Source organism: Sceloporus undulatus, chromosome 1 (genome assembly GCF_019175285.1).
Source record: "Sceloporus undulatus isolate JIND9_A2432 ecotype Alabama chromosome 1, SceUnd_v1.1, whole genome shotgun sequence".
In the NCBI taxonomy this organism is placed as follows: Eukaryota; Metazoa; Chordata; class Lepidosauria; order Squamata; family Phrynosomatidae; genus Sceloporus; species Sceloporus undulatus.
In genome coordinates, this window is record NC_056522.1 from 168931504 (window position 1) to 168958652 (window position 27149).

The 27149-nt window shown below is 40.5% G+C and overlaps 1 protein-coding gene across 27 annotated transcripts in view; it reads left to right on the forward strand.

The window, feature by feature from the left end:
- PCBP3 (poly(rC) binding protein 3) overlaps positions 1–27149 on the forward strand; it is a 96290-nt gene that overhangs the window by 53437 nt on the left and 15704 nt on the right. For 12 of the 27 annotated variants that reach the window (XM_042445705.1, XM_042445696.1, XM_042445678.1 and 9 more), the window contains 3 exons: positions 6723–6764; positions 21401–21479; positions 22463–22522. In XM_042445705.1, coding sequence (XP_042301639.1) covers positions 6723–6764; positions 21401–21479; positions 22463–22522 — 181 coding nt within the window. The remainder of the gene's footprint in view (positions 1–6722; positions 6765–21400; positions 21480–22462; positions 22523–27149) is intronic. The other 15 variants (XM_042445684.1, XM_042445690.1, XM_042445686.1 and 12 more) reach the window with 4 other exon arrangements.

Consider the following 27149-nt stretch of genomic DNA (forward strand, 5'->3'; position numbering starts at 1 on the left):
ATCATTGTTCTAGAAAAGTTTCTAACTTTTGGAATCATTTTAATCTGTTGTTGGAGTAAATAACCTGACTACGTATTCATGGTCTGCCTTTTCTTGTTTGTAAGATGAATAGCATGCCAATAAAACAACTATAATTAATTAGGGACTATACTTTTCAGTGCAAAAGAATTGTTGTTGTTTGTATACTGCCTCTCCTCTACCCCAAAACCAGCACTGAGCCTATATGGACCCTGAGACCATAATCTCTCAGTCCCACCACAGTCGCAAGCATGGTTGGTGGGGACACAAGAGAGGGCCTTCATGGTGGGTGCTCCTGGACTCAGGGACTCCCTTCCCAGGGAGCTGTCCTTCTGTTAGTAGGCTAAAGCCTTTGTATTCTGACATTTAAAAAAAACAGAACATTTTTTTAAAATGGGCTGTGGGGGTGCTATATTGTTTTAACCGAACTGTTTTAAATAGCTTTTTAAACCTTTTTTTTTAAATTCCATTTTAAATTTTATTCTTTAAACTTTGAATTCTTATAATACTGTACATAGTTTAATTCTGTTTTAATATGGAATTTTCGTACATTTTTAATTGTATCGTCCTTTAAAACTGTGAACCACGTTGAGTCCCAATTTTTAGGGAGGAAAAGTGGGATACAAATAAACATAACAACTATATTTCACACTGAAAATTATATGCTCAGGCATTAAATCTGTGGCAAGCTGAAACAGTGGAAGATGGTAAAAGCCTATGATAGTATAACCTTCATCATCTTTGGGATGAGATACTGTATGCCGCATGAATGCTAAATAATGCATTGATTGGCACAACTGTCCAAGGCTTCAGGCTGTCTGCTGGGCCCCCATTTACTGAAATATATTGACTAAATTATATCTGACATCGCTCTCTTATTCTCCCACTGATTTGCCACAAAGTTGCCTTAGGGATATGAGATCTGCTGCTTGCCCTAAGGAAAACTCTTCTGTAGCTATGAGTTTTATTCCCAGCCATAACTGGGATTCTACAGTTCTGTTTTTCCCCCTCACACCCACCAGCTTATTAACACATAACATCTGCTGGGATGGATATTATGCATCTCCCACAAATAGCGAAGACAATTTGGGTGATGCAACCATAATCTTGGCTTGCATTTAGCTAAAAAAAAATTCAACAGATCCATTTTCAATAGATCTTTTTTGGGGAGTATGTAAATACCAGGGGCTTCCTCTCACCTCTCTCCATATATAGGAGAGGAAGACAAGAGAGTGCATAATTGATACTTGGACACCTAGGTTCTTAAGGCTGCTTGTGGGAATATTATCACTCTGAGCAAAGTGAAACTCTCTATTTGATCTATGAGCTGTCTTCTGACCACATATAAATTCAAAGTTAGTTTAAGATATTTTTTTGCCAGAAGTGGAACTACAAATTGTGCCACCTCTAGAAGTAAAGATGCATGCTGTCTTATGGTATTTTGGCACCTAACATTAGAGGTATAATCCTTTGCTAATTTTGTTGACAAAGGAAATTAGTAATTTTAGCAATTTTCTTTCCTTTGTGAAAAATCCTTTGAAACTGGCAGAGTTTGAGAATTATTCTGCATAATATCAGGAAACCCTGGTAAGGAGCATTCTGGTGTAATCTTCAGTTAGTAATTTATTCTGCACAAAATTCATGTGTGGATTTTGTTGTTTTTTGTTTTGCACAGAAAGTAGCTTCTTTTGTGCAGGTCACAGCAGCTGAAACAGAAAAGTTGGAAAAAAAGAAAAGAAAAGTGCTGTTTTAAAAAAGTGTGAATTTTGCACAGAATAAGATTCTTATCACTCTAGGGAGCTTATTGCACTCACTTTTGCCCCCAATCTGGGCACGAGCAGGGGGTGCATGTGGCTGAGTGAAAATGCATTTTATCATATGCCATACTATTCTTGAGGCATCCCCATGCCATTGCCCGGCCCTAAGCCATCCCTAATCAGAGTTCATGCTCATGAATTTTGGAAGACGGAAGCTTTTCAGCTGAGCAAAATAATGCGTTGGCCATTATCCATGCTCAGATCTGGGGCAAAAGTGTGTGTGATAAGCTCCTTAGATTCTTCTCATCATGGTTTACTGACACTTGTGAAAAAAGTTTTTCAGCACTTAAACAAAAATGTTTTTAATATTCTTTTCTACTTGATGGCAACAATCCTAGAAGTGCCTTTCCCTGAGAGAAAAAATGAAATATGAAATAAGGTGAAATCTTAGACTTAGATCCATTTACTTAGGAATAACCCTATTAAATTTACTTGGACTTGACTCCAAGTAAACAGGGATAAAGAGTGCCCTGTAAGTAGCTAACAATTTTCTGCTCTTTTATGACATCCAAAATCAATTGTCAGAGGCAACCACCACAGTCTGTTCTAGGGCATGGCTAGCCCTGGACTTTCTATATGTGTGTTTTAGGTTTTTAGGCATTTCTCTCCAACTTTCTATGAAATACAACCCAAAGCTAGCAAAATTCTAGTGAGATATCCAAAATTTGCATTTATCAATAGCAGTAAAAGAAGAAGAAGAAGAATTCCCAGGTTTTCCAAAAAGTGGCATGCTATACTATTGAAGATACTGTAGATTCTAGGTGGCAAGATGTTCTACCCTGACACCACTCCAGGGAAGGAATCTGGTGTTGGCAGATGCTTAATGTGGGCCCAGTACATGAAGGACTCCCTGGTCATAGCCATTACGCCAGGCTAAATATATAAAATTATTTCAATTCATTCCCTTTTTGTGAGGACAATATCTAAGGTGGACAACCATCCCGACTGCTTCTCAGTTTCAAAGGGAACCAGTTTCTCCTAAAGAAAAATAAGAAAGAAAAAATTATTTCCAGATCCTAAGAAAATACTAGCATTTTATGGGAGAGAACAAAATTGAAAGCAAGAACTATGTACCACAAAAAGTGTCAATGTCAAATTTGGGAGGAGGAATTTCAAAGTTATAAAAACGTTAAACAAGAATAGAAACATTGCAGAAAGCAAGACTTTCCATCTTTAGTCTCAAATGCTGCTCAGCTCTCCTCAGCCTCAAAGTCATGAGGTTTTCCTCTGTTCCAGGTGCTCTGATATTTCAAGCCAATACTGCTTTTCAAAGGATTAAACTACTCTTTTCCTTCACTGTCCTTACTCTTCCTTTACAAGTGGCTGTCCATTTTTATCCCATTTATATTGGAAATATGTTATTTGTCTGAACATATGAGAAAAGCCTTCTTAAACAATAAGATTCTTGGGGGGAAGGGCAAATTGGTTGATCATTGTTTCTACAGTATGCATTACATTTCTGTTACTTTCATGAAAAGAAACGGGGTTTAAATTTTTCATTTAGAAATCCCTAGTATGAGGCAAGATAAGTACCTGCAATAAAGACAATGACATCCATACTTCAGCAAAGAAGAGAGCCTAGCTCATGCATAAGAATGAGGGCTGTGCTTTAAAAATAAAAAAGAGCCGTCATTAGTTCAAATACAAGGGATTGTTGGTCTTGTGTTGGGCTTTCTTCTTCATAGGGCGGAAGAGACTTGCATAAAATATACACATGTTGTAAACGTGCCAGTATTGCATTTTTGTTAACCAAATGTGTGAATTAAGATGAATTATTGCCCCTTAGAATATAAAATTGGGATTTTGATTTACAGTGCAATGGATAAGGAAGTCTATAGCATTGCAAATCCCTCAGCTGACATATGTGATGCCTGAGTAGGATATTATAAGAATATTCTAGCAGCAATAAACTGATGCAAACTTAATACCAGGTTATTTTGTCCCATATTTCACATTTTGGCATATGGTGCCAAAAAATCATGTTTAAGTGAGCTTTAGGAACTGAGTATATTGGGGTTTACTTTTTATGTATTACATAGCTGTGCTGAAAACCTAGGCACTGGACTACAACACTGGAAGGTTGCTCTTCAGAAGGAACTGTTTCCATGTCTCATGTATCCTCATAATCAGAATAACCAAAATAGTAATCCCCTTCACAAGACTCTGTGAAGAAAAATACATTTTAATGGCATATATGATGCCAGGAAGTCCAGTGTGGTTCAGTTGGGATCCTAAATTTAAACTCCAGAGGTCTTGGCAGGGTCCATCATGGAAGATGGTTTAATCCATAGAAATTCTGTAACCAATGGAGTGTATGCCAAACAGTCACCATTGTTATACCTAACAATGTCATCCCTGGTATTGGCTCCAGCACTGAGTCAGACCTCTTTCTGATGTTGGCCACTGCCATGCATGGAAGTAAATGGGGCAATAAAACAAAGGCAACCAGCAAACATGTCTGTCCCTGATTTTTGCACCAGATTGTAGAAATAGTCAGGTCTGACCTGTTTAAATCCAAGTAAGGTCACAGTATTATTAAAAAAAAATTAAAAAGAGGCTTAATTTATACTTTAGGAAATATGATACTGAAACCTATATCAGATACGTATTCACTTATGGGCACCATATCTACAAAAATACAGAATAACCACTGATGTGTTCCTAGCCAGATCACATGCATACATTTAGCATGACATAACCTTTTAGTACAAGAACTAAATTGCAGTCAATTGCTTCAAAAATCTAATTCACACAGCAAACAGAATGCATCACAGCATACACACAAGAAATGTTTATTTTCTGCCATGTTCAATACCATTTTCAATTGACACTGGTCTTAGGATGTTCATTTAAAGACCTTAGTAAGTACTATTACTGTACAATACTGACTACAACAAACCTACTTACTCTTGTTTCACTAAGTCAAATGTGACACAAAACCATGTATGGCAACCTGCCAGAGGTGAATTTGCCCTATTTTTTAAACAGTTTGAGGCCACCAAGCAAGTGGCATGAGATAAATCATAATATTATGGCAGGTGGGCTGCATCCAATTTGATGAGTCACAGATTATGCAGAGAACTGGAGTAGATACAGGCTATGGCTGTGTTTGGTTCACTAATTCTTCAGTACTTACATTCTTATCTATCTGTTCTTGAGATATGGAAATGTTTATTCTCAGTAGAAATGAAAATGATAAGGACCTCTTGGCTATTCCACGAACACTTCTGTAATGTAATGTGTGCATGTTCCTTACTTGTGGGCCATATCCTGGAAAAATGCAGGTCAGGAACATACATAGGATCCTGTGCAAAGTATGCCTAAAGAATAGTGAAAACAGAGACAGGCCTATTGGGGATATAACTCCCGTCCTTCACACTACACTATACTACACTACACAAACACTTGCACAGAGCTCTTGAGATATATATTACTCCATCAAAGCTACATGCTACACATAGATGGAAGTATTTATAGCATTACCTTGTCATCTCCAGCATTTGATAGCACAGTTCAAGCTCAACAGGCATGACTAGAAGTATTCCTTCCAGAGGAAGGAAGATGGGTAGAAGGCTGGATAACAGTGAAGGTGCCATCTCACAGGAGCAGCCCTACTGATAATGTATAATAACTTCTGATTACTGTCTTCAGGACATAATTTGTCCTCCAGGTGTATTTCTCAGAACAGGGTTGAAATATACACTGAAATCTATATACTGTGTGATGTGACTAGTCACACTCAGTAGCACATTGATGTAAGGTTATTTGAAAGGCCTTGACCCATTCAAATAACACAATAACGGCACCACTTTGATACCACTTTAAATACCATGACTCCATCTTATACAATCCTGGTATTTGTAGTTTTATAAAGTATTCCGTCATAAATCACTAATGCCATGGACCAAATTGCCCTAGTGTTGTGACAAACCAATTTTTTCTCCTCTCTCATCAAGAATTAGATGCGAATTTTTAAAAATATATATTCTTTTCAAAAGTCCCACTTTCAAAAGGTTATTTTTTTTTCTCTCCCTGTCGAGAAGTATTTTTTGAAATAAAAAATAAAAGACAAGGGAGGCGAACATTTACACTAATGACCTGGCATTTCAAACTCAATTAGCATGTCAAAAGGAAGTTTGGCAGAGGTTTAAAGAACATTCCTCTGCTAGGAAAAACCAATATGAATGGTAGCTTTGCTTATGCAAAATACTCAAATCCTGGCCATCGAATTAAAAACCTAAATTCTTACTTGTTGACTGAGAAGTGCACATAATTTCTTCTCTTTAAAAAGCTTTTGAAATCTTCAGATATTTCTTCTGTCTATTGGATTTTGACGAATATTCTTTACATCACTACTGACAATCTTGTGAGTCCACAGGATGCAGCCATGGAAATTAAAGTGGAACCATAGTGCTATAATTGTGTAGTGCAGAAGGGCAGTGTGTCTGTAAGTTGAAGGTACAGTGTTTTAGGGTGGGGAGGGGGACCATCCTGAGTCTGTAAAGACATCATTACATTCTTTTTCTTACTGTGCCATGGTCATCAGAAAAAAATCACTGGATGTATGGATATGGGATTTTGTACTAATTAAGCTATTAAGTTGTATATGTATTTGTTCAAAAACTAGGGAGCTGTTACAGCATTTTCTTAGGCACCTACATATTATAGTGTTATATAGGATAATTTACTTTATGTGTGTATCTGAATCAATCTAAAAGAATGCATGATCCTGAGATAATGGCATAAAGTAGATCAGTAGTAAAGTTAGCAGTGCAGAAAATAATAAGTAAGACTTATTAAACCAATGCCACTCCCTGAACTTTGGTGTAAGCAGTTACTGGACAGTGATGTAAAAATCTTACACTACTTTTTCTTCTTCTTTTGCAGGCCTATACAATTCAGGGACAGTATGCTATTCCACACCCAGATGTGAGTTCTACCTTCATTGTTTGCATAAGAAGTCTGCTTTCTTATGTTACCTGCATGCTACTCTCAGATATGACTAATATTAATATTAGACATTAATATTAATACAATTTTTTCTCGAAGTAATTGGCCGTGTGTAGTATTGGTAATAGCCTTTAACCTATTAGCACTCAATTATATTTCTATTGAGGACTTGGCCTGTTGTCAAATTATTTTAATAATTCTGTGCTATCCCTTTGCTAACCTTATATCTATCTAGTTACCTATGCATTTTGTGCCTCCGGTACTGGCCATAAAAAAAGTTTTTCCCGCTACTTCTCCTTCTTCATAACTAACTGGATGATAATCAGATGTACCAACTTAATCTAGGCCTATGCTGACTTGTTTTATTATATCAGTATATTCAGATTTTTTTACACTTTCTCTCAGATGTTTCTTGCTGAGATGAATCTGTTAAGTTGCCCTGTTATACTGTACATACCCTCAGTTATAGTGGAAAAGAAACATGAATGCCTGGTGATGCTGAAATCTTCCACACAAACTTCTGGGATATAGAAAGATTTTTACGTTAGTAATCATTACTGTTCTGGCATCCTAATTGTAGAACATATTTGTTTTTTCATGGATGGTTGTTTTTATGCATTAGCATCTTTGAAAGGAAATCTAAACTCCTAAGCATAGGACTTTATCAGACTGGCAAAAAAAGATGGGAGCATAGCGATATGCTCCCATCAATATCATGCAATAACGCTAAGATTTTCACTTGACGTCGCAATTATCATGGGATTATCCTGTGAATAAAGAGGCATTCTAGCACTGCTTTTTATTCACTGGATTTTCCCATGAATAAAAAGTGCTGCTAGAATGCCTCTTTATTCACAGGATAATCACACAATACGATAACAATGATATCATGTGAAGTCATGTGAAAATCGCATTATTGTGCGATATTGATGGGAGCATGTCGCTATGCTCCTGAGTTTTTTGTTTATTTGTTTGTTTTTTGCCAGTCTGATAAAGTCCATAGTCTTGCAACATTATTTGAAAAAGCTCCCTTGTTTTAGTTTTTGGCACATTTTGTTTTCTCTTGTCAAGTCAAACCTGTGGTAAACTTAGGTCTGGATTATACCACTCTAGTCTGCATATGGAAACTCATTTTATTTTGTTTTATTTTATTTATTTTTTTAAAAAAATCCTTTCCCATAAGGATAAAGTTTCAAGGATGGTCTTCTTGTTTTTGTTTGTTTTTGTTTTGTTTTAGCTTTGGATGTATTTTGCATTGTGGAGCAGTGCAGTCTGAAGTAGCACAAGGGAATGGGGAGAGAAATCATTTTAAGAAAAGTCTAAGTTGCATTTTTACTTTAAAATATCCATAATGCCATCTAGGGAGACACAAGGGGCATGTCTTCTGTGTGGAAGTTGAAAGTGGAGTGAACTGTTTTAGGCCTAGGAAAGACCTTTTCAAAATCAGGAAGGAAATTGTTCTATCTGTCTATCTATCTATTAAAATTCAGGGGGTTAGAGACAGTGAGAGACAACCCTCTGAGATAACAGGAGGGCAATATAGCCTCTCCATCTCCATCTCCATCTCCTAGTAGGTGCCCATACCTATCGACCACCTGGACTGAAGAGTAACCACCTCAAGTAAAAATTAGGCTTTTGAATATGTGTATTGAATTTATAACAGGATGAGGAAAAGGAATAAAGACTGTGGATGTTTTCATATCTTGCATTCATTTGAAGATGTGTACCAGGCTATCCACAAAGCAAACCCAATTACAGAAATCATTACAAAATAATCAGGAGATAATGAGGAACATAAAACAAAACAAACAAAAGTTTCAAAACAAACAAAAGATGGCATCCATCTCTCATAAGAATTGTGAACAGTAATTGTCATCCCATATCACAAAACACACACCCAGAATCTGGAACTACAAATAAGTAATTATCTGAAATTAGCTCCTTTCCCCCCAAAAAACAAGATATAACTATGGGGCAGTACAGACTGCCCCGAAACGGCAGGCTACAGTCGCATGTTTTAACTGTGTAATGATGCCTCAGCCGCCAAACCGTACAGCGTCCCTCCACAGTAAAAAGAACCTGGTTATTCTGGATTCTTTTTGTGACATACACAACATGCAGCGGTGTGCAGATGCTGCGCGGCATTGTTGTTATCATGGCGGCACCCATGTGGACAGGATGCCACCATGATACCGCTGCAAATACAGACTAGGCTTCCAGAGCATGCAGTTGTCTTGCACTCTGGAAACCTAGTTTTGGCATCGGCACACTGATTTTGGCTGGTGTGTCTCAGGCCTATGTCACATTATGATTGAAAAAAATATCTGGGAGTGACTCCTGTATTGTAACTATAATTTTTAAGTATATTTATGTGAATTTGGCCTCATCAAATGGTAGAGAAGGAATATCTTATGGTTCATCTCCTGAGCCTTGTGCTTTGTTATGGTTGTTGAGATGACAGTGAAGTAAATGAGAAAAGCCTGTGTTTTGCACTGTAGGCGAGCAGGCCTTGAGAAACAGGAAAGCAAACATTGGGGCAGTACAGACCGCCCAAAAATAGCAGTCTGCAGGCCCCCATTTTAATTCCAAAGGGACGCCGCTGCCGCTAGACCACGCAACATCTGTCCTGATTTAAAAGAACCCGTTTTTTCCCAGGTTCTTTTCCCGGCGGCCTGGTTATGTCGCAAGTGCACCAATGGTGCACTCATGACATAATGGACGCGATGCGACATGCAGATGCTATGCATCCATTATGTTAAGATGGCAGCGCCTGTGTGGTTGGTGTGCAGTCCTGAGCCCTACTATCGCTGCCAGAACATCATGTCTTGGTGGTGTGTACTGGGCCATTAATACATCATAACTATAATGGTAACCAACTACTTTAGGGGTATCAGAGATGTAACTGTAATTACATACTCTTAAAAAGTTCCACTTTGAGATCTGCAGATGCCCAACCAGAAATGAGTTAGGAAGAAAAAGTGAGAAATTACCAAGGATCAGAAACACTTTGTGTCTGCACTTTTTTGGAGCATCTGCAAGATTCAAAGCCCTCTCATTCCCCTAACATTATTTCCCAAATGCTAATGGGGATGGGGAGGGAAGGGAAACAAAATAGGGATACATTCACTGACATCTCATCCTAAACATGGCAAGTTATCAGAACTTTAGATGTGCTTGTTACATCACAACCAAATTTTCAGTGCACACAAATAGGATTTCTCTGCTCAGTAAAGGGTTCAGGCTGCCAGATTATGGGCATCTGCCCCATTTGCAATGCTACACAGAAATCATAGGGTGTAACTGCATTCTAGTTTGCTAAGTCGTGGATGGTTTGTAGTACATTTCACAACGGTTTTTGTTTGTACTGTTTGCAATGTACTGGTATGCTTAGTGGTCCCATGAGCTCACACTTAGAACCTTATCTGACACATTTCCCCCCATTATGGGCACAGGAAGGGGATGCTCAGGGCCGTGCGAGTCTGAGAAAAAAACACATTTTACTGCACCTCAAAGTGTCCTCAAAATGGCCACATTCTGTCACCTGGCACCAAACCATTCCTCTTCAGTGTCCAGGAGCAGCCTTTACTTCGGTCAGAATTCTTCCAACTGAAGCAAAAGTCCTGAGTCCTGAATTGCAACAGCTTGGCGCCGGGCGACTGAATGGGGCCATTTTGAGGACACTTTGAGGTGCGGTAAAATGCGTTTTTTCTGAGACTCGCGCAGCCCCCACCATCCTCTTCCCATGCTCATAACGGGGAGAGGGGGGGATGTGTCCGATAAGGTCCTGAGTTTTCTAGTTACAAAACTGGTCAAGCAGCTGCTGAGAATTTTAGACTGCCTCATTGCAGTCTACACTTTTAGAGGCATTTGTGAGGTTCCCCAAGCTGTCCTAGGAGCAGAGGGGAAAACCCTTCATGTTAGGTTTCTTGATTTTAGTGGAATGTGACCCAAGGCATTTTGCTAGCAAAGATGGCACATTCAGTGGTATTGCTTCCCCGTCCCTTGACCCTTAGGCCCGGTACAGACAGACAGGAAGGGGAGGCAAGACTTCGCCCCCTTCTGCCCCAGATTGTTGCTGCAGCAACTGCACGGGTGTGGCAGTGATCTGCCCAAAAAAGGAGCTGTGAAATGCAGCTCCTTCTGGAGATGTTGCCAAGGCGCCATTAGTGCCCTGGGGCATCGCGTGACATTTTTAGTTTCATCAACGTGCACACCACGTAAATGGCTCTGCATAAAGATAGTGCCACTGTGACGTGCTAGGGTTCGGGAGCATGAAGTTACTGCATGCTCCTGAACCCTAGAACCGGCACCAGCATGCTACTTCCCGCCCGCCTGTACGGAGCCTTAGACACTCAAAATTTTGATTGGAAAAAGATTTCCCAGGCATATTGCTGCAAGATCTGAACTCTGTAGTAGCTGTTTATTATTATTATTACACTTTTTTGTCTTTTCTAAGCTCAGCTGTGCTCAACTCCTGCCTCCAGACAACAGTTTAAGTGTGCAAAGAATTTTTCTACTCAAAGTGGGAATCTCATCCATAATCCTCCCATTTTCCACAGTAATCCACTAGGCAACAGCCCTCTGCTTTACAATGTCATGTGCTCAGTGTTGATTATCCTGATCTATTAATAATAATAATAATAATAATAATAATAATAATAAGTTTTATTTATATACCGCCCAATCATTGGGAATCTGAGCGGTTTACAACAGAGGGGATAATAGACGGTTCCCTGCCCTCAGGCTTACAATCTAAAAGAAACGACACAAAAGGAGAAGGGAATGGTGAGGGGGGGGGGAGGGAATCAGGTCCAGTATTCTTCTCTCCCTCTGAGGCCTGGACCAAAGCAGATTGACCGGAGGGAGGGCTCTTCTTCTTCAGGCTAGCCCTGATGGAGCTGGGCCAGCCTATTCTCTCCCTCAGAGGCCAAAAGATGACAGTTAGGGAGGGAGGAGCCTCTTTCTTCAGGCCAGCCCCTGATGGAACTGGGCCAGCCTTCTCTCTCCCTCAGAGGCCGAAAGATGACAGCTAGGAAAGTTCACTTCCTTGAACACACTGTAGATATTCCGTTTACTGGTTGTGGCTAACATCAGTTGTCCTCCTCCACAAATCCTTTACATTTTCTTTTAAAGCTATCTGAGGCTATGTTTATTGTATCTGGTAAGAACAAACTGCAGTTAGAATGTTTAGTGAAGAAAAGTTTTCTTTTCACCTGCCATGAATCTGTTGCAGAGGAAGGGTGTGCAGCATGGACAAATGACAGACACATGTTTTGGCAATAAAAAGGCCACAACTTTATTTTGCATATATGGGCCTCACAAGAGGGTTGGCCCGAAAGCATGAGGTCTGAATCTGACATCCGCCAACCCGTGTTGGTCGATGACCCAATAGCCTGGGCTATGCCCCAGGCCTTCGGGATGACAGAGGGGGAACCAGCCTGACATGTTTCCACTTAACGCTGCCGGCTATGCGCCTGGGCGCATCTTCGCCCCATGTCACCGGGAGCGCATAATCGATGCCGCCCCTGCACTGGCGACATCGCTAGCCCTCAGCGCCCCGAGTCCCCATAGTACTCCCGATTCCGTGCTCCACAGCATCAGAAACCACGCCCATTCAGATCCATGACCTATGCTACCGCCCCAACTGGAAGTTGTGACAGAGAAATAGCAACATAGGGAGAGGTGGGTGGGGAGCCGGCTAAAAATGGTGCCAATGCCAAGGCGCCGCGGCCTTATATAGGCCTTTCGAGCAATGACCAGCCGGGATTTGGGTTTTAACCCGCCTCCCAGCCAATCAGAGGCCGAGTGCCTGGGCTAGCCACCAATCAGGGCCGACTCCGGCTGCACTGCAAGCTGGGAAGTGTAGTTCCCAGCCCGGAGACCGCCCCCGATCAGCGTCGCTTCCGCCTCCGCTCCCAGTGAAGTCTGGGAGCGGTAGTTTCGGCCCCACGCGGGCAAACAAAGGAGCCCCGGCAATGGCGGACCCCTGGCGCTGCCATCCTTCGCCACAGCGAGGGTCTCCCTGCATGGACCACCCACTCTGCAACCGGACCAGCCCGGTGAGTCGGGTGGTCCCCTTTGCCATTGTGGCCAAGAAATTCAGTGGATGAATGCACACTTGTGACAGATCTTCCATCACTTCAGAAGAATGCATAAGAAGAGTAATCTGTATTGGCAAAAGTCAATTGCAGTAATGGAACATTGATAAACAGCCCAGGGATGGATTTCACTGGCCCTGCTGGAAATTAAGGCATGATTTTATTGTAGCAATAGCTTTGGGAGTGAACAGTGATTTTGTTGTTTTTGTTTGAATATAGATTTGGAAAAAGCACACTAGCTGAATTTATAAATGCTATCATTCATCCCCCACTTTGGTTCACTACATTTGCATTTCCTTTCAACAGTTTTTAATACTGAAAATGTGAAGATAGTTCTCCCATGAAGCAATGGATTGCGAAACTAAAAATGTTGTGATGCAGATCAGGACAGCAATCTTGAGGGATCCTTAGGTTGCTTTTACTAACCACCATTTTAAATACAATGGGCCCTTAGTGTCTGCTGAAGTTTGGTTCCAGGGCTCCCTGTGAATACCAAAATCCATAGATGCTCAAATCCCATTATATACAATGGGCTAGTAAAATGGTGTCCCTTATGGAAAAAACGAAGTTTGCTTTTGGAATTTTTAAAAACATATTGTCAAGCTGTGGAAGGTATCTGTGGATATAGGGAGCCCTAGAAAAGGACTTAGCACATGTTCAGTGAAAACTCAAAGGTTTTCCAGATATGTCTTGCAGCAGCATGAGGCAAAGCATACATCCGTGATTTTTTCAGTAAAATTTTAAACACTGTTCCTTTTCCTTTCACATTTTAAGACATAGGAGAGTTAATAGAAGAGAGTTAAGAGTTCAGTCCCTCACTAGTGAGCTAAGTCTGTGCCTCGCTATCAGTTTACTAATTGCTAGAGATGGAACAAATGTTTGTAATAAATATTTGTCAAAGAAAGGATGCCGGCCACAGATGCTGGCAAACATCAGGAATAAACTCTTCTAGAACAAAGCCACATATCCCGAAAAACCCACAAAAAACTAAATCTGGAGACTTATGTTCTTCAGTAACTGCCCTAAGCCACTCATATTCTTTAACAGCCTGAAAACACTGGCTTTTTTCATCAGACAAAAGCCGCTGTAAGGGACACAAGTCAGGGGTCATGTGTTGTGCAGCTTCAAAAACACTACATACTTTTGGTTTCCACTTTCTTGTTTCTTCCTGGTCGGGCACCATATTTTGCTCTGTATAAACAGCAACATAGACCAGAATTTACTTAGGGAAATAAAGGCCTGATTGATTTTCCAAAACGTTGCTATTGAACTTAATGCCCCAAATTTTGTAATATTTTGTTATAGTCAGTTATTCATAGTAGCCCTAGATTGGGTATCCGTGGGACTGATTTACTCATTGACATGAACAGGTTAAATCTCTTAACAAGTGTACCAGACATTCTGGAACAACTTTGTGGATCTGCAACAGGAGGAAGAATTTGTTTCAGGTTTCTCATTTCTGGTGGAGAGACAGCACTGGATACAACTAACTGCATGTACACATATATTTGTAAGTTTGGATTAACTAGAAATGAGTTAGGTCTGCTTTAGAACAATTCTATGATTAGTTGCTATAAGTAGTAAGTACAACTAGATGCTCTTTTTCTTGGTATATAAACTTAAGTTTCAGAAGAAGTGGAACAAGATCATCATGCTTGGGTTATATGAAAATTGGACAATAGCTTTGTTAAGCATAATGATAATGGTAAAGATGGCAACAGCAAATCAATTGGTAATGGTAGGGGGATGACCCCTCAGACATCCAAAATCTTTAACTCAGAACCCAGAGAACTGTGTCACATTTGCCCAGATTTGGACAATTCCTTGCCATGTTGAGTTCACCCAATCCAGGTGCTGTCGCTAGTGCTGGTTGGCCAAGCTATAAAAAAGCTTGGCCTAGCCCCATGCCTCATGAGATGCCAAAACTGTCTCCCTTCATTCCAATAATTCCTTTAATTTTGTAACTTTTCTGCCAAATTTTGCAAGATACTAATGAATTGTGTGATACATTCCTCCCCTTCAAATCCCACAATGCCAAGCATCTGCCTTGGTCCAGGCCTCAGAGGGAGAGAAGAATGCTGGACCTGATCCCCTCCCCCCCCTCCCCATTCCCTTCTCCTTTTGTGTTGTGTCTTTTAGATTGTAAGCCTGAGGGCAGGGAGCTGTCTATTATCCCCTCTGTTGTAAACCGCTCAGATTCCCAGTGATTGGGCGGTATATAAATAAAACGTATTATTATTATTATTATTATTATTATTATTATGAGATTTAGGACCTCCATCCATGAAATTACTAAAAAAATTCAGTGTGCCATGATTAGGACACTCTTCTCAATGCCTCAATTGTTTCCTTCCCCTCTCCACCAGTAAGGTATCAGAGAGCCGCCTTCTGCTCTTGGCAGATAACTTTTTTATTGGAAACTAAATCATAAATAAAAATACTCTCTGTATATTTTTGACTCCTTGCTTAAGGCTTTGCAATTTCAATTAATTCAGTGGTTTTTAACTTTTTCTCTACCAGGGACCCCTTTTAAATATCTTTTGTTGCTGTGGAACCCCAAGACTTAACATAATAATAATAATAATAATAATAATAATAATAATAATAATAATAATAATAATAATATCCAGCTCCCCCCCCCCCAATAATAATACTTACTACCGTGCTTTTTTCCCAAAATCAGGGAGGGGATCACAGAGGCTTATAATTTAAAAAAACAGTACAATTAAAAACATACAAAAGTGAGCATTAAAATAGACTTAAACTATTATAGTAGTAAAACATGTGTGTTGTTGTTGTGTGTACACCTGTATTTGTGTTGGTGTTTGCAAAGCTTTCACACGCACATTTCTGTACTGAAGGATGAAGGAGAGATCGGAAAGGGGGAAGAAACAAGGGGAAATGGGGGTAAGAAACCTCCCAGCAAAACACTAGCCCAGTGATTGCGAACCTATGGCACACGTGCCAGGGGTGGCACTCAGGGCCCTCTCTGTGGGCACATGTGCTGTTGCCCCAGCACAGAGTTTGCCAGAGTTTGTTATTAGAAAGCCAGAGGGACATGGCACTTTGCAATAAATAAGTGGGTTTTGGGTTGCAGTTTGGGCACACGGCCTCTAAAAGGTTCACCATCACTGCACTAGCCCTTAAGAAACTTCCACAGTCCTAGAGACTCATCTTAATGGTCACTTGCGGAAGAAATGCTTCAATTCCCCCCTCCCTTTCTGCATTAGAAAGAAAGGGATTGAGACAGGAGAAGGAAGGAGAGAAAGAAAGAGCAAGTGAGTAAGTGGGTGAGCAGGCAAGCAAGGAAGCAAAGTGGGCTTCTAGAATTGCAGCACCAGAAACTCCCAGTGCACTGGATCCCCTGCAAACCACAGTCAATTGCCCTAGAGTTGGAGGATATTGCCCCCCCTCCATTGTATCATCTCAGGTCTTGGTTCCTGTCTTTCATCTGGAAAGGAGAGGAGGGATTGAGAGAGAGAAGGGCAAAGGCTGGCTGGCTGGCAGTTCTGCTGCTCCTCAGCTGCTCAGCCTTCCTTGGGCTCAAGCAGATGGGGCAATAGAATAGGCCAGAAGTTTCTCTCATCCCAGTCACCCAGGACAGCTGCAGGACCATGGCAACCAGAAACCATGGTCCCGAGGGTGCCCGCTGTCATGGTCCTCAACAGGCCACAAAAAGGAGCAATAAAAAATCTCTCCTTTTGTGGCTCGTTTTGGGCTGCGTTTGGTTGGCTCAGCATGGCCTCCAAGTGGCCTCCAAGTGATCTTGGGGTATGTGCCATGTGCATGCCCTGCCCCTGGATCAGCCCAACAGTGGCCCTTTGGGACCATCTGTGGTCATGTGACAGGCAACATCCAAGCCCAGACAGCTTGCTTTCCCCTTGGCTCTTGTCACACAATCACTCCTCTGTGGGAAGGAGGGGGTCTGAGCAGTCTTCAAGCCTGGGGCCCCTCAGACCACAAGTTAAGAACCACTGAATTAATTGTTTTTTGAATGTTTAGTTTCCTGGCCATCACTTCATTTGTACTATGATGTAATTTTTAAACAAGGGCCTATAGATCATATGTTTGACACATTATTATATGCAGGGGAGGGGTGTTTGCCTCATGTGGATAGTCCACATTGATTTTCCACTCTTCCATTGAGTAGTAAAGAACTTAAATAGTCCAATGTGTTAGTGCTCTTTCATTTATCCACTTTGGGGTGAAACGGATGGTCCAAATGAAGCAGCTTCCAACTGCTTTGGAGGCAAGGCGTTTAGACAATGCATATCTCCAAAGCAGCCAGAAGCCATGTCAAAGCTGCGCTCTGGTCATTAGGACAGAAACAAAAAGGAGGTGGGATAATCTGACTCCTGGTGGCACTGGTCGGCCCCTTGGAAGAGGGCCATGAGGACAGTAGGTTCTGACCCGCTTCCAGCTGGAGGGGGCTCAGGCTGCTCTTTTATACCCTTCTGCTCTGGGCTTTGTCACAGAATCCAACAGAAACAAAAACAAAATGCTCAAGCAGGATTTTATTTAACAAGCCTGCTTTCAAAACTAGTTTGCCCAAGACCTGACAACCAATTAATAGAGTTTATCTGATTTATTATCTTAGATTTCAATTTTAAATTACCAGCTTTTTATTTGATAAATCAATTATATTTAAATTGATTTCCACATTGTTGAACTAGCAATAAACTTGTTCAAATATTTGAAAGGATATTATATTGAAGATGGAGCAAGTTTTTTTGCTGCTCCAGAGACTAGGGCACAGAGCAATGAATTCAAACTACAGAAGAGGAGATTCCACCCAAGCATTAGGAAGAATGTCTCTGACAGTAAGAGCTGTTTGACCATGGAACATGCTGCCTTGGAATGTGATGATAGCTCCTTCTTTAGAGGTTTTTAAACAGATGCTGGGTGGCCATCAGGAATGCTTTAGTTGTGTATTCCTGCATGGCAGGGGGTTGGACTGGATGACCATTATAGTATCTTCCAACTTTGATTCTATGATAGTTGACCTTCTAAAAAATGGGGTATCACAATGTGATGATATACTTTTTCTTATCAAGGATGAAAAAATGTGCACGTATGCTTTACATTCATAACGGAAGGCTGACTGCAAGCTTATCAACTGGAGAATGTACAGTATAAGAAAGCAAGTGAACTGAAATCCATTAGCAGCATATAGATAATAGATAACTGATTTAAAAGCAAGGAGCAGGGAGTAAGGCACCTTCAGGGCAATTCCTAAACTTCACAAGGTTTTTCTGAATAGTTAATAATGATGCAAAAAATGCCAATAACAACAACAACAACAACAACAACAATAATAATAATAATAGAATTTATTTATATCCCACCTCTCTACAAAATGCAATCCAGGTGGCTTACAAGGTTAAAATACACAGTCCAAGCAATAGTTATGTAAGAGTAAATCTGGGTAAATGTTCCATATTCAAAATCACAACTTAGTCATTATTTTGACACTATTGCACTTAACTAAGTATGCATGAGTTTAGTACACTTAACCAAGTAGCTGATACAGGATTCCAACCAATATTTTTAGAAGTATTAATGGATTCAGAATGATGGCCTTATTTTCCTTCCCCAGGAGCTAGGCTGGTGAAGGCTGACGGGAGTTATAGGCTCCAAACATCTGGAGAGCCCATACCTGGTTTGGGTGAAAAAGCAGAGTCTAGAATGCTAGGCTTGACAAAATAAGTTCCTTATTGGTGAATGTTAGAAATGTGGGGGTTGATTCATTTGCATTAACAACTGAAATAGCTAAATGTGTTGAATTGTACTAATTATCTCTTGCTTAATGTGTTAGTTAACAAAAAAACCCATATGAATTACAGCCACTGGCATATGAGTTTTTAGCACTGCCTCCCATGGGCATATTTTTATTTATTCCTTCAAATGTGCTCTTTTTGTCCTTTTCACAGTATGTGCTGGACTACAAACAGCTAGGAGTGGCTATTGTGGAAGGTTGTCCTAAAGCAAAGTTCTGCATCTCCCTTCTTTGCACCTCTATGAATATATATAGTCTTCACCCAGCCTTCAAACACCATGAAGGTGTTTGTCCAGTCTGGACTGGAAGAGAATGAAATGCTAGGATCCACTGATCCACTGCAATGCAGCTGTAAGCAACTACAAAAATAATCAGATGAATCAAGTACGGACAATCCTTAATAAAAAATATTTTGACCGTCTCTAAGCATATGCAGAGCATTTTTCTATAGTATTAATTGCATCATCTGCTTTGCTGCTAAGTCAAGATGCTCCGTCAGTTGTAGCCCTCACTATCTATTCAGTTGAAAAAGAGCAGTGCTGTGGCACATATTTTATATGCAGGAGGAATGAGATTCAAGTTCAGTCTCTTCCATAGGTTCAAAATTTAATTCTTCATCAGCCATTTTCATTTTCCTGAGGTCATGCCCAGTAATGCCTCTTATTCATTACACCCCAGATCTAATGAGTGTTCTTAGCCCACAGACTTACTTGTTAGGCCTTTTCAGGGATGGGGGAGAAAGGAATTAGGAAGAAACTAGTTATATTTAACTAGTTATTTTCCATCTCTGATAGTATGTACCTGTTAATCAATAAATCAATTCACACAGCTCCATTGTCTGAAGGAGGTAATTAATTAGTGCACCACTAGTCCTATTTAACTAGTTTTCTAGTCCTAGTTTAACTAGCCTTTCCTCAACATGTTTAACAGAAATAAGGTTTGAGACATGAGCAGCTACAAGGCAAATTCAATAGTACAGTAAAATATGAATACTGTTAAATTAAAAATGAGATTTAACTTGTTGTTTCCAAGCCCTGAAAATAAGCATTCTAGTTGGTTGCAAATTTCCAAACAGTCGATTACAATTGTTATAGTAGGAAACAAATAATAATAATAATCATAGAAGAAAAGAGCGATGGAAATGGAAATGTTTGTCGGTAATGAGTACATAACTCCTATTATGTCTTCTCGGAGGGATGAAAGGCAAGTTCAAAGGAAATGATTCTAACTTTTTAAAGTTACTGTTAATTGAGTTTTTGATTTTTTTTGTACCACACACAATGCTTTTTATTCAAGAAAGCATTGTTATTACACTCTCATATTATGTATTGCAAGCCTACCCTGTAGCATGTGTCTGCAGACATTTTCATGAGATCTGCTGCTTTTATTAAAAGAATTAGCTTGTGATACATGTTGTGTGACAGTTCTGCACATAGTAAGGTAGTAGAAATAGACAAGAAATTAGGCTCTTGGGACATAAACAGAAGCAAAGCAAACAGAAGAGGACTTTAAAATAAGCATGGACATGGTGCATTCACTGATTTCAATGCATTTATGTGGAAATGCTGCTTCATGAAGCCATCAGCCTTCAGCATGCAGATGCTTACATGTACAAACATATGGCAGATTTGTGAAAAGTGATGTTTACTTGCAAATTGTAGTAGCTAATTGTATTTTAAATCTTGGTTATTTTAGTTTTTTTCTTCTATCTTTTAGCTTCTTTAAATAATTTGCATGTCGTTTGCTTCTGGTGTTTTGCTTTCCAACTCTGAGCATTCTGATTGAAAGTCCTACTTTTCAAACTTCCCTTTACCTCCCTATCTGTCTTCTTCAGCCTCCCAGGTGTTCTGCCTCCAATACTTCACCCTGACTATTGCCAAACCAATGTCAGACTCCCCTGCACCCTTCCCCTCAGATATGCTGCAGGAGCAAGGATTTTTCATTCATTTCCTCCCAAATTCAAAAAAGTGAGCTTCCCATGCCTTTTGTTACAGGGGGCTGGCCTGGCTGAGATAGCGGTATGTCCCTAAAACTACTTTTTATGGTTCTGTAAAGGTTCCTAACATGGAAGGACTAAGAGTACTCCCCCCAACTGAGCCCTAAGGTTTCACAGCACAATTTTGGAAGCGGAACTGGTTTACCATTATTTTGTTACTTGAATAACAACAGAGTCAACAGCACAAAATGTATTCCAGATACATTTCTTTTTGTGGGGTCTTTGTGAAGGGGCCAATCAAAGTATCCAAGCACAACAAGGGATGAACAGGGTCTGAAATATAAACCTATTTTGGCCAATGTGAACACTAGACTTTTTTCACCTGGCCCCCAGAGTTGCCACATCGCTTGGATTCCAATTGCTAATTTTATTTCCAAGACCTTCACTAGATCAAAGTGGAGCTGGGTGTGCTGGACCCTCATGCCCTCATTCTGATCCAAATTATTTTTCAGTTTTCTGCCAGCATGTGGATGACCACATTAGTAGAGAAATATGGGGTGGAAGTTGGGAAACCAAAAAGTAGGCTGCTGTATTTCAGACCCTGATCAAGCACAACTGCCATGAATTTGGGCATTATTGTATTTACCCAGGCCAAGTCCTTCTGTTAAAGCTGTGTTTGCCATGTCTTCACATGGCTTCCTGTTTTCTTTTCTTTTTTCAGTTATAATTTTGTTCTTAGTTTTTGGTGTGACTTGTATTCTATAACAATAACCTTCTTAGTTCTAATGTCCCTCCTACCCCTCAGCAGTTGACCAAGCTCCACCAGTTGGCTATGCAGCAAACCCCCTTTACTCCCCTTGGACAGACCACCCCCGCTTTCCCTGGTACGTACCCAAATTCCCTTTACAGATTTCCTTCTCTTCTTACCTGTGCAAATTCTCTCTCTTTCTAAGCTTGGTTTGTTTAATGAAAAAGAAATAGGATATATAATTAAAGTTACAGCTATCAATGGGAAACAAGCTGAAGGCAGGCTCAAGAGCAATTTCATTGGCTTAGCTCTCTGCATTTTTGAGTAAAGGGCAGGTAATATATTTGCAATCATGTGTTCATATTGAAAGCTGCAAGACCTCTGTGTGTCCAGCAATATTTTCTTTATAGGTGGGGCATTTGCAGTGTAAGTCAGGTAAAGGGGTGTGCATTCCCTCTACAGTTGTGTCTCCTGGTTTTGGACTGTGATATTTCATGTATTTAAAAACATGGTTTAGTGAATATTTAGTGAATATCATGTCTAGTGAATATTTAGATTATGCAGCTCATGCTTTCATGAGTAATGCTGAGAGTGATGCATTATACTAGTTAATAAGCCCTTTCTTTGAAGAGTAAAGAAAAACTTGTGAAGACTTGTAGCAGAAACTTAGGAATTTAGCGCACAGCTTAAAAAAGCTACTTATTGCTCCCCGTTTTGGAAATCAGCCGCTGAGCTCGGACCGGCAGTGTCAACAGTAAAACACATATGATAATATTAGGATACATCCTAAATTAAAATTGAATTTGGCAGTGGTAAGTTGCTTTTTATTAGCTGTGCACTTAAGTCTTTAGTAAGAACCATCATGTCTCTCAAATGCTAGAGAAACAGAAGTGAACTTAAATATTTTTGACAGAGAATTAGGGTAGCAGATACTGTGAATTGTGTGTGTTACTGAATACATGTGCATACATACCTAATATATCTTCATTTCATTAGGACGATCGCAAAATGCGTGTTCTGCCATTTTGTTCATCATATTTTGAGCTTCCTAGATGAAGTGACATTGCTTATCTCCTTGAAGGCAAAAAACATTAAATCTGTTTCTTCTTTGCTCTTCAGGAGAAAAGCTGCCCTTACATTCCTCCGAAGAAGCTCAAAATCTGATGGGCCAATCATCAGGTAAAACAAAGGCTATAGGGAAATACATAGGCTACTTTTGTATTAATAAGTTTTTCTTGAATTGGACCCTGCCAAACTGCCTACTCTGCTTAGTCTTGTGAGGTAGTTTGACTTACCCGCAGTGAGCAAAACACAGCTAAATGACTTCAGATATACTTGTGTACAGTGATGAAGAAAAGGACAGCTGTTGAAGAAAACACCTCACTTTTTTAAAGTTTATGATCAAATGAAATTTCAGAATTGAAATCCTCCTTTTCAGAGAAACCTGCTTGGTGTAAGAGAATCATGTTTCAGCCTGTCTTTGATGCTGCTCTACTTTGACTCATCAGTGGAATCAAAAACTGGTTGTGTTCCAAACCTTAAGTCACTAGTTCCCTCTGTGAAAGCCCATGGGAGTGGCTGTGTTTCACAGCAACCCTCTTGCCATATAGCACATGGGCTTTGAAAGTAAACAGCAATGTCTAAAATGATCTGTGATTTTGTATAAAGGTCTGCTGTTTCAAGAGAAAATATAGCTGCTTCAAGCCTTCATTTTGGTCCTAGAATGAGATTTTTGTCTAACAGCTCTGTAAAAAACGTTTCAGGCATTCAGTTTCGTCCCATCATTGCAAAAATTGCCCATCTTTTTCTCCCATCATTGCAAAAACTGCCTCTAGCTAGACTACAGTATGTTTGTATAAGAGAAATAAATCCAAATTTCTTAATGTATGCTCTGTTATCAAGATATGACTCCTGCAGCAGTAATAACTTGCCCCTTGAAATGTTTTCGGTCAATAACTATGTCTTGTATAGATGAAATGGATGATAAGCTCTTTGTATTTTTTCTAAGGGTATTTTATGCTTATTTGTAATGGAAGAACAAGCAACAACAACATTGTTTATTATATTATAATAGTTTATTATATTAAAAACAATAAGTGACACAAACCTTACATATACATGTGTACACATTACCCCAATTATAAATATTACAGACATACTTAACTAAAAAAAACAAGATAGACATACCTTATAGACATATTGAACACATACCATACATAGACCACAACAAAATTTCCTGAACTCTAATGAAGTCATAACCTTTCACTGATATCAACCATCCCTTCCTTTCTTCAGGTTACAGGTTACATCTCAACTTAACATATTTACACATATTTACATTCCTTAACCTATCTATGCTCTAATCATACTCCTTTTTATTATCCTTTACTCCCTTCTTACTTTCATATCGATGGGTTCCCAAGTTCCTTTGTATTCTTCCCAATCTTGGCCTCTTATAAGACAAGTAAGCTTGTCCATTTGTACTAAGTCCATTAACTTGTTCAACCAGTCCTCCACCTTTGAGGATCGTGGTGTTTTCCATTTAATAGCATATACAATCCTTGCACTCATTGCAACATAGAATAACAATACCATATTTATGTTCTAGATCCTCACTTTCACACATGCTTAGTAAATAAAAACTTGGATCTATCCTCATTCTTCATTGTAGGATTTCTGTAACAACCCTGTGAATTGCTTTCCAATATTTCTTTGCCAGCCTGCAATTCCATCAAGTGTGATAAAATGTACTGACCTCATGGTTACGTTTCCAACATCTGTTGGATACCCCTTTATACATCCTGGCTAATTTAGCCGGGGTTAAGTACCAGCCGAACTGCATCTTTAAAAAAATCTTTTAATTCATAACAGAGGGTATATTTCAATCTAATGTTCCAATATTTTTCCCATTGTTCTAGCATAATACTATGTTTCACATCTTGTGACCATTTAACCATTTGTACTTTAATAACCTATTCTTTCCTTTCTATCTCCAGAAGGTATTTATAAAATAAAGCAATTTTATTTGGGTTACTTGAACTTAATATCTCTTCAAGCTTTGCATCTACGGCTTTCACTCCTATCAACTTATCATCTGCTAGAAATCTTTCTTTAAGTAGCCATCCACATGAGTAACCTTCTTTTATAAGTTGTTCCAATTTCTTACATTCTTATTTCTGACTTCCTGGGATTTTTATAGTCAGATCAGCATAAGTTACCCATCTATCATGTGCTATTGCCTCTCCTCTGTGGAATACTTCATGAATAGAGACCCATTCCAGTAACCATGGACACAATCTTGGTTTATATTTTTGCCATACTGTCATTAAAGACTTTCTGACAAAATGATTCAATAAATCTTTATATACCTTCTGTTTCTCATAAAACACATTAACATGCCAGCCAAATCTAAGATCTATTCCTTCAAGGCACAGTACTCTTTTATCTTTCAATGAAACCACTCTATAAGCCAGTCCAAACAGCAAGCCTCATAGTAAATCTGGAGATTTGGCATAGCTAAACCTCTTCTTGACATGGAATCTTGCATTATCTTAAATCTAACCCAAGGTCTTTTTCCACTCCAAATGAATTTGGACAGCTGCTTGTGCCAGATTTTGAAAGGTTTGTTGTTTTGTCACAATGGGGATATTCTGAAACAAAAACATAAATTTGGGCAACACCTTCATTTTAAAGATTTTCCTTAACCAGGATAATTTCAGTTTTCCCCACACCGTTCACTTCTTCTTTATCTCCTTCTAAATCCTCTCATAATTGTTTTTATACCAATCCACATTTTTCATTGTTAAGACTATGAAGATTATCGCACTGCGTTCTGAGAACGTTCCATATCATCACGTGATGAAAACGTTCCTGGAACGGATATTACCGCATTAGAAATCAAAACGTGATCAGAACGGGATCAGAACGGCAGTTTACCGCACTGCGATTCCTTTTTCTTGAAACCGTTCTCAGAACGGTTTGCTGTATTAAGTTTTGTGGGCTGTCTTCTGATGACGTCGCCACTCAGTGGTTGGACGGCTTGGGAGAGGCGCTGCCCCCAGGAAAGAGGGAAAAGGGAGGCTTGGGCCATGGAGCTCGCCTCTCCTGAGTCCCTCGGCTTACTGAAATCCCTCACCTCCCTTCCCCATAGGAATCAATCCAAAAACGGAGTTTAAAATCTCTCCCAGATGCAGACCCAAAGGGCTCTCCTCTGCTCCTTTTAAACTCAGTTTTTGGATTGATTTCTATGGGGAAGGGAGGTGGGGGATTTCAGTAAGCCTAGGGACTCTGGCCGGGAGAGTGCTTCTCAGCCTCACTGAGAAGTCTTCCCTCCGAAGATTCTCTTGGGAGGGAAGGAAGGCAAGCCCCTATAAAACGTTGGGGCTTCATATGCTGGCATATGTTTGAAGAAAATAGGATAAAACCTATGTAACTTGATGGGCCAAGGGCAGAGTCCCCTCCTTGGCAGCCTGGGCTTTAAGGGAGCTCCACGGAGGTCCCTTCAAGCGGAGGGAAAGGGAGGGGACTGGACCAAGGGCAGAGCCCCGACAGCCATTGCAGCTCTTTAAACCGGTTAGAAAAGAAGAGTCCTCTGCTGTCATCCCATTTCCCCTTTTTGGCAGCTTGACACCCTTTTGCTTCTGTGTGTGTGCATGTAATGTGTGCCTTCAGGTTGTGAGCTTCCCTCCCCGCTTTAACTCTTGTCTGGCTCTTTGCTATGGAATTCTGGGAGTTGTTTGCTTGCTTTTCTGTGGTGCTCCAAACAGAGGAGCTTTTGTGGGTTCCCTCTTTGAGGGAAGGAGGAGAAGGTCCTGGGCATCCCTGCCATCCCTGCCTCCTGCAGGCTGCAAGCACAGGAGCCCCGCTGGACATGACACCAAGAGGCCCCCCCGCAGAAGCAGCCAGACCCTCTCCCTCTTGCTCTCTGCCCTGGTCCCCTCTTCCTTGAGGGAAGGAGGAGCTCCATGGAGGTCCCTTCAAGCCGAAGGAAAGCAAGTTGCCAGGGAGGGGACTGGGCCAAGGGCAGAGCCCCGGCAGCCATAGCAGCTCTTTAAACCGGTTAGAAAAGAAGAGTCCTCTGCTGTCATCCCATTTCCCCTTTTTGGCAGCTTGACACCCTTTTGCTCCTGTGTGTGTGCATGTAATGTGTGCCTTCAGGTTGTGAGCTTCCCTCCCCGCTTTAACTCTTGTCTGGCTCTTTGCTATGGAATTCTGGGAGTTTTTTGCTTGCTTTTGTGTGGTGCTCCAAACAGAGGAGCTTTTGTGGGTTCCCTCCTGGAGGGAAGGAGGAGAAGGTCCTGGGCATCCCTGCCTCCTGCATTGTGACAGCACAGGAGCCCCACTGGACATGACACTAGAGACCCCCGGAGAAGCAGCCAGACCCTCTCCCTCTTGCTCTCTGCTCTGGTCTCTTCTTTCCCTCTCTTTCCCTGCTTTCCTCTTCTCTTCCTTGTCCCACCTTTCCTCCCTTTTTCCTCCCTTCCCTCCCTCCTTCTTTCCCCCCTCACACATACACACCTTCCCTCACTGCAGTCGCTCGCCTGCCTGCCTCCCTCCCTGCCTGTCATTCTTTCAGCCAATCAGAAGACAGAGGAATGAGGGAACGGGTTTGAGAACGGATAAGAATACCGCACACACTTCTCTTGGAACGTTTTCATCACGTTTCAGCTCTCTGGGAACACATTCATATCTGTACTCTCCTGGAACACATTTGGAACACATTTAAACGTTCTGAGAACCCAATTGGAACACATACGTGCGGTATTCTCAAATGCGTTCCGTTCTCATCACGTGATCAGAACGTTCT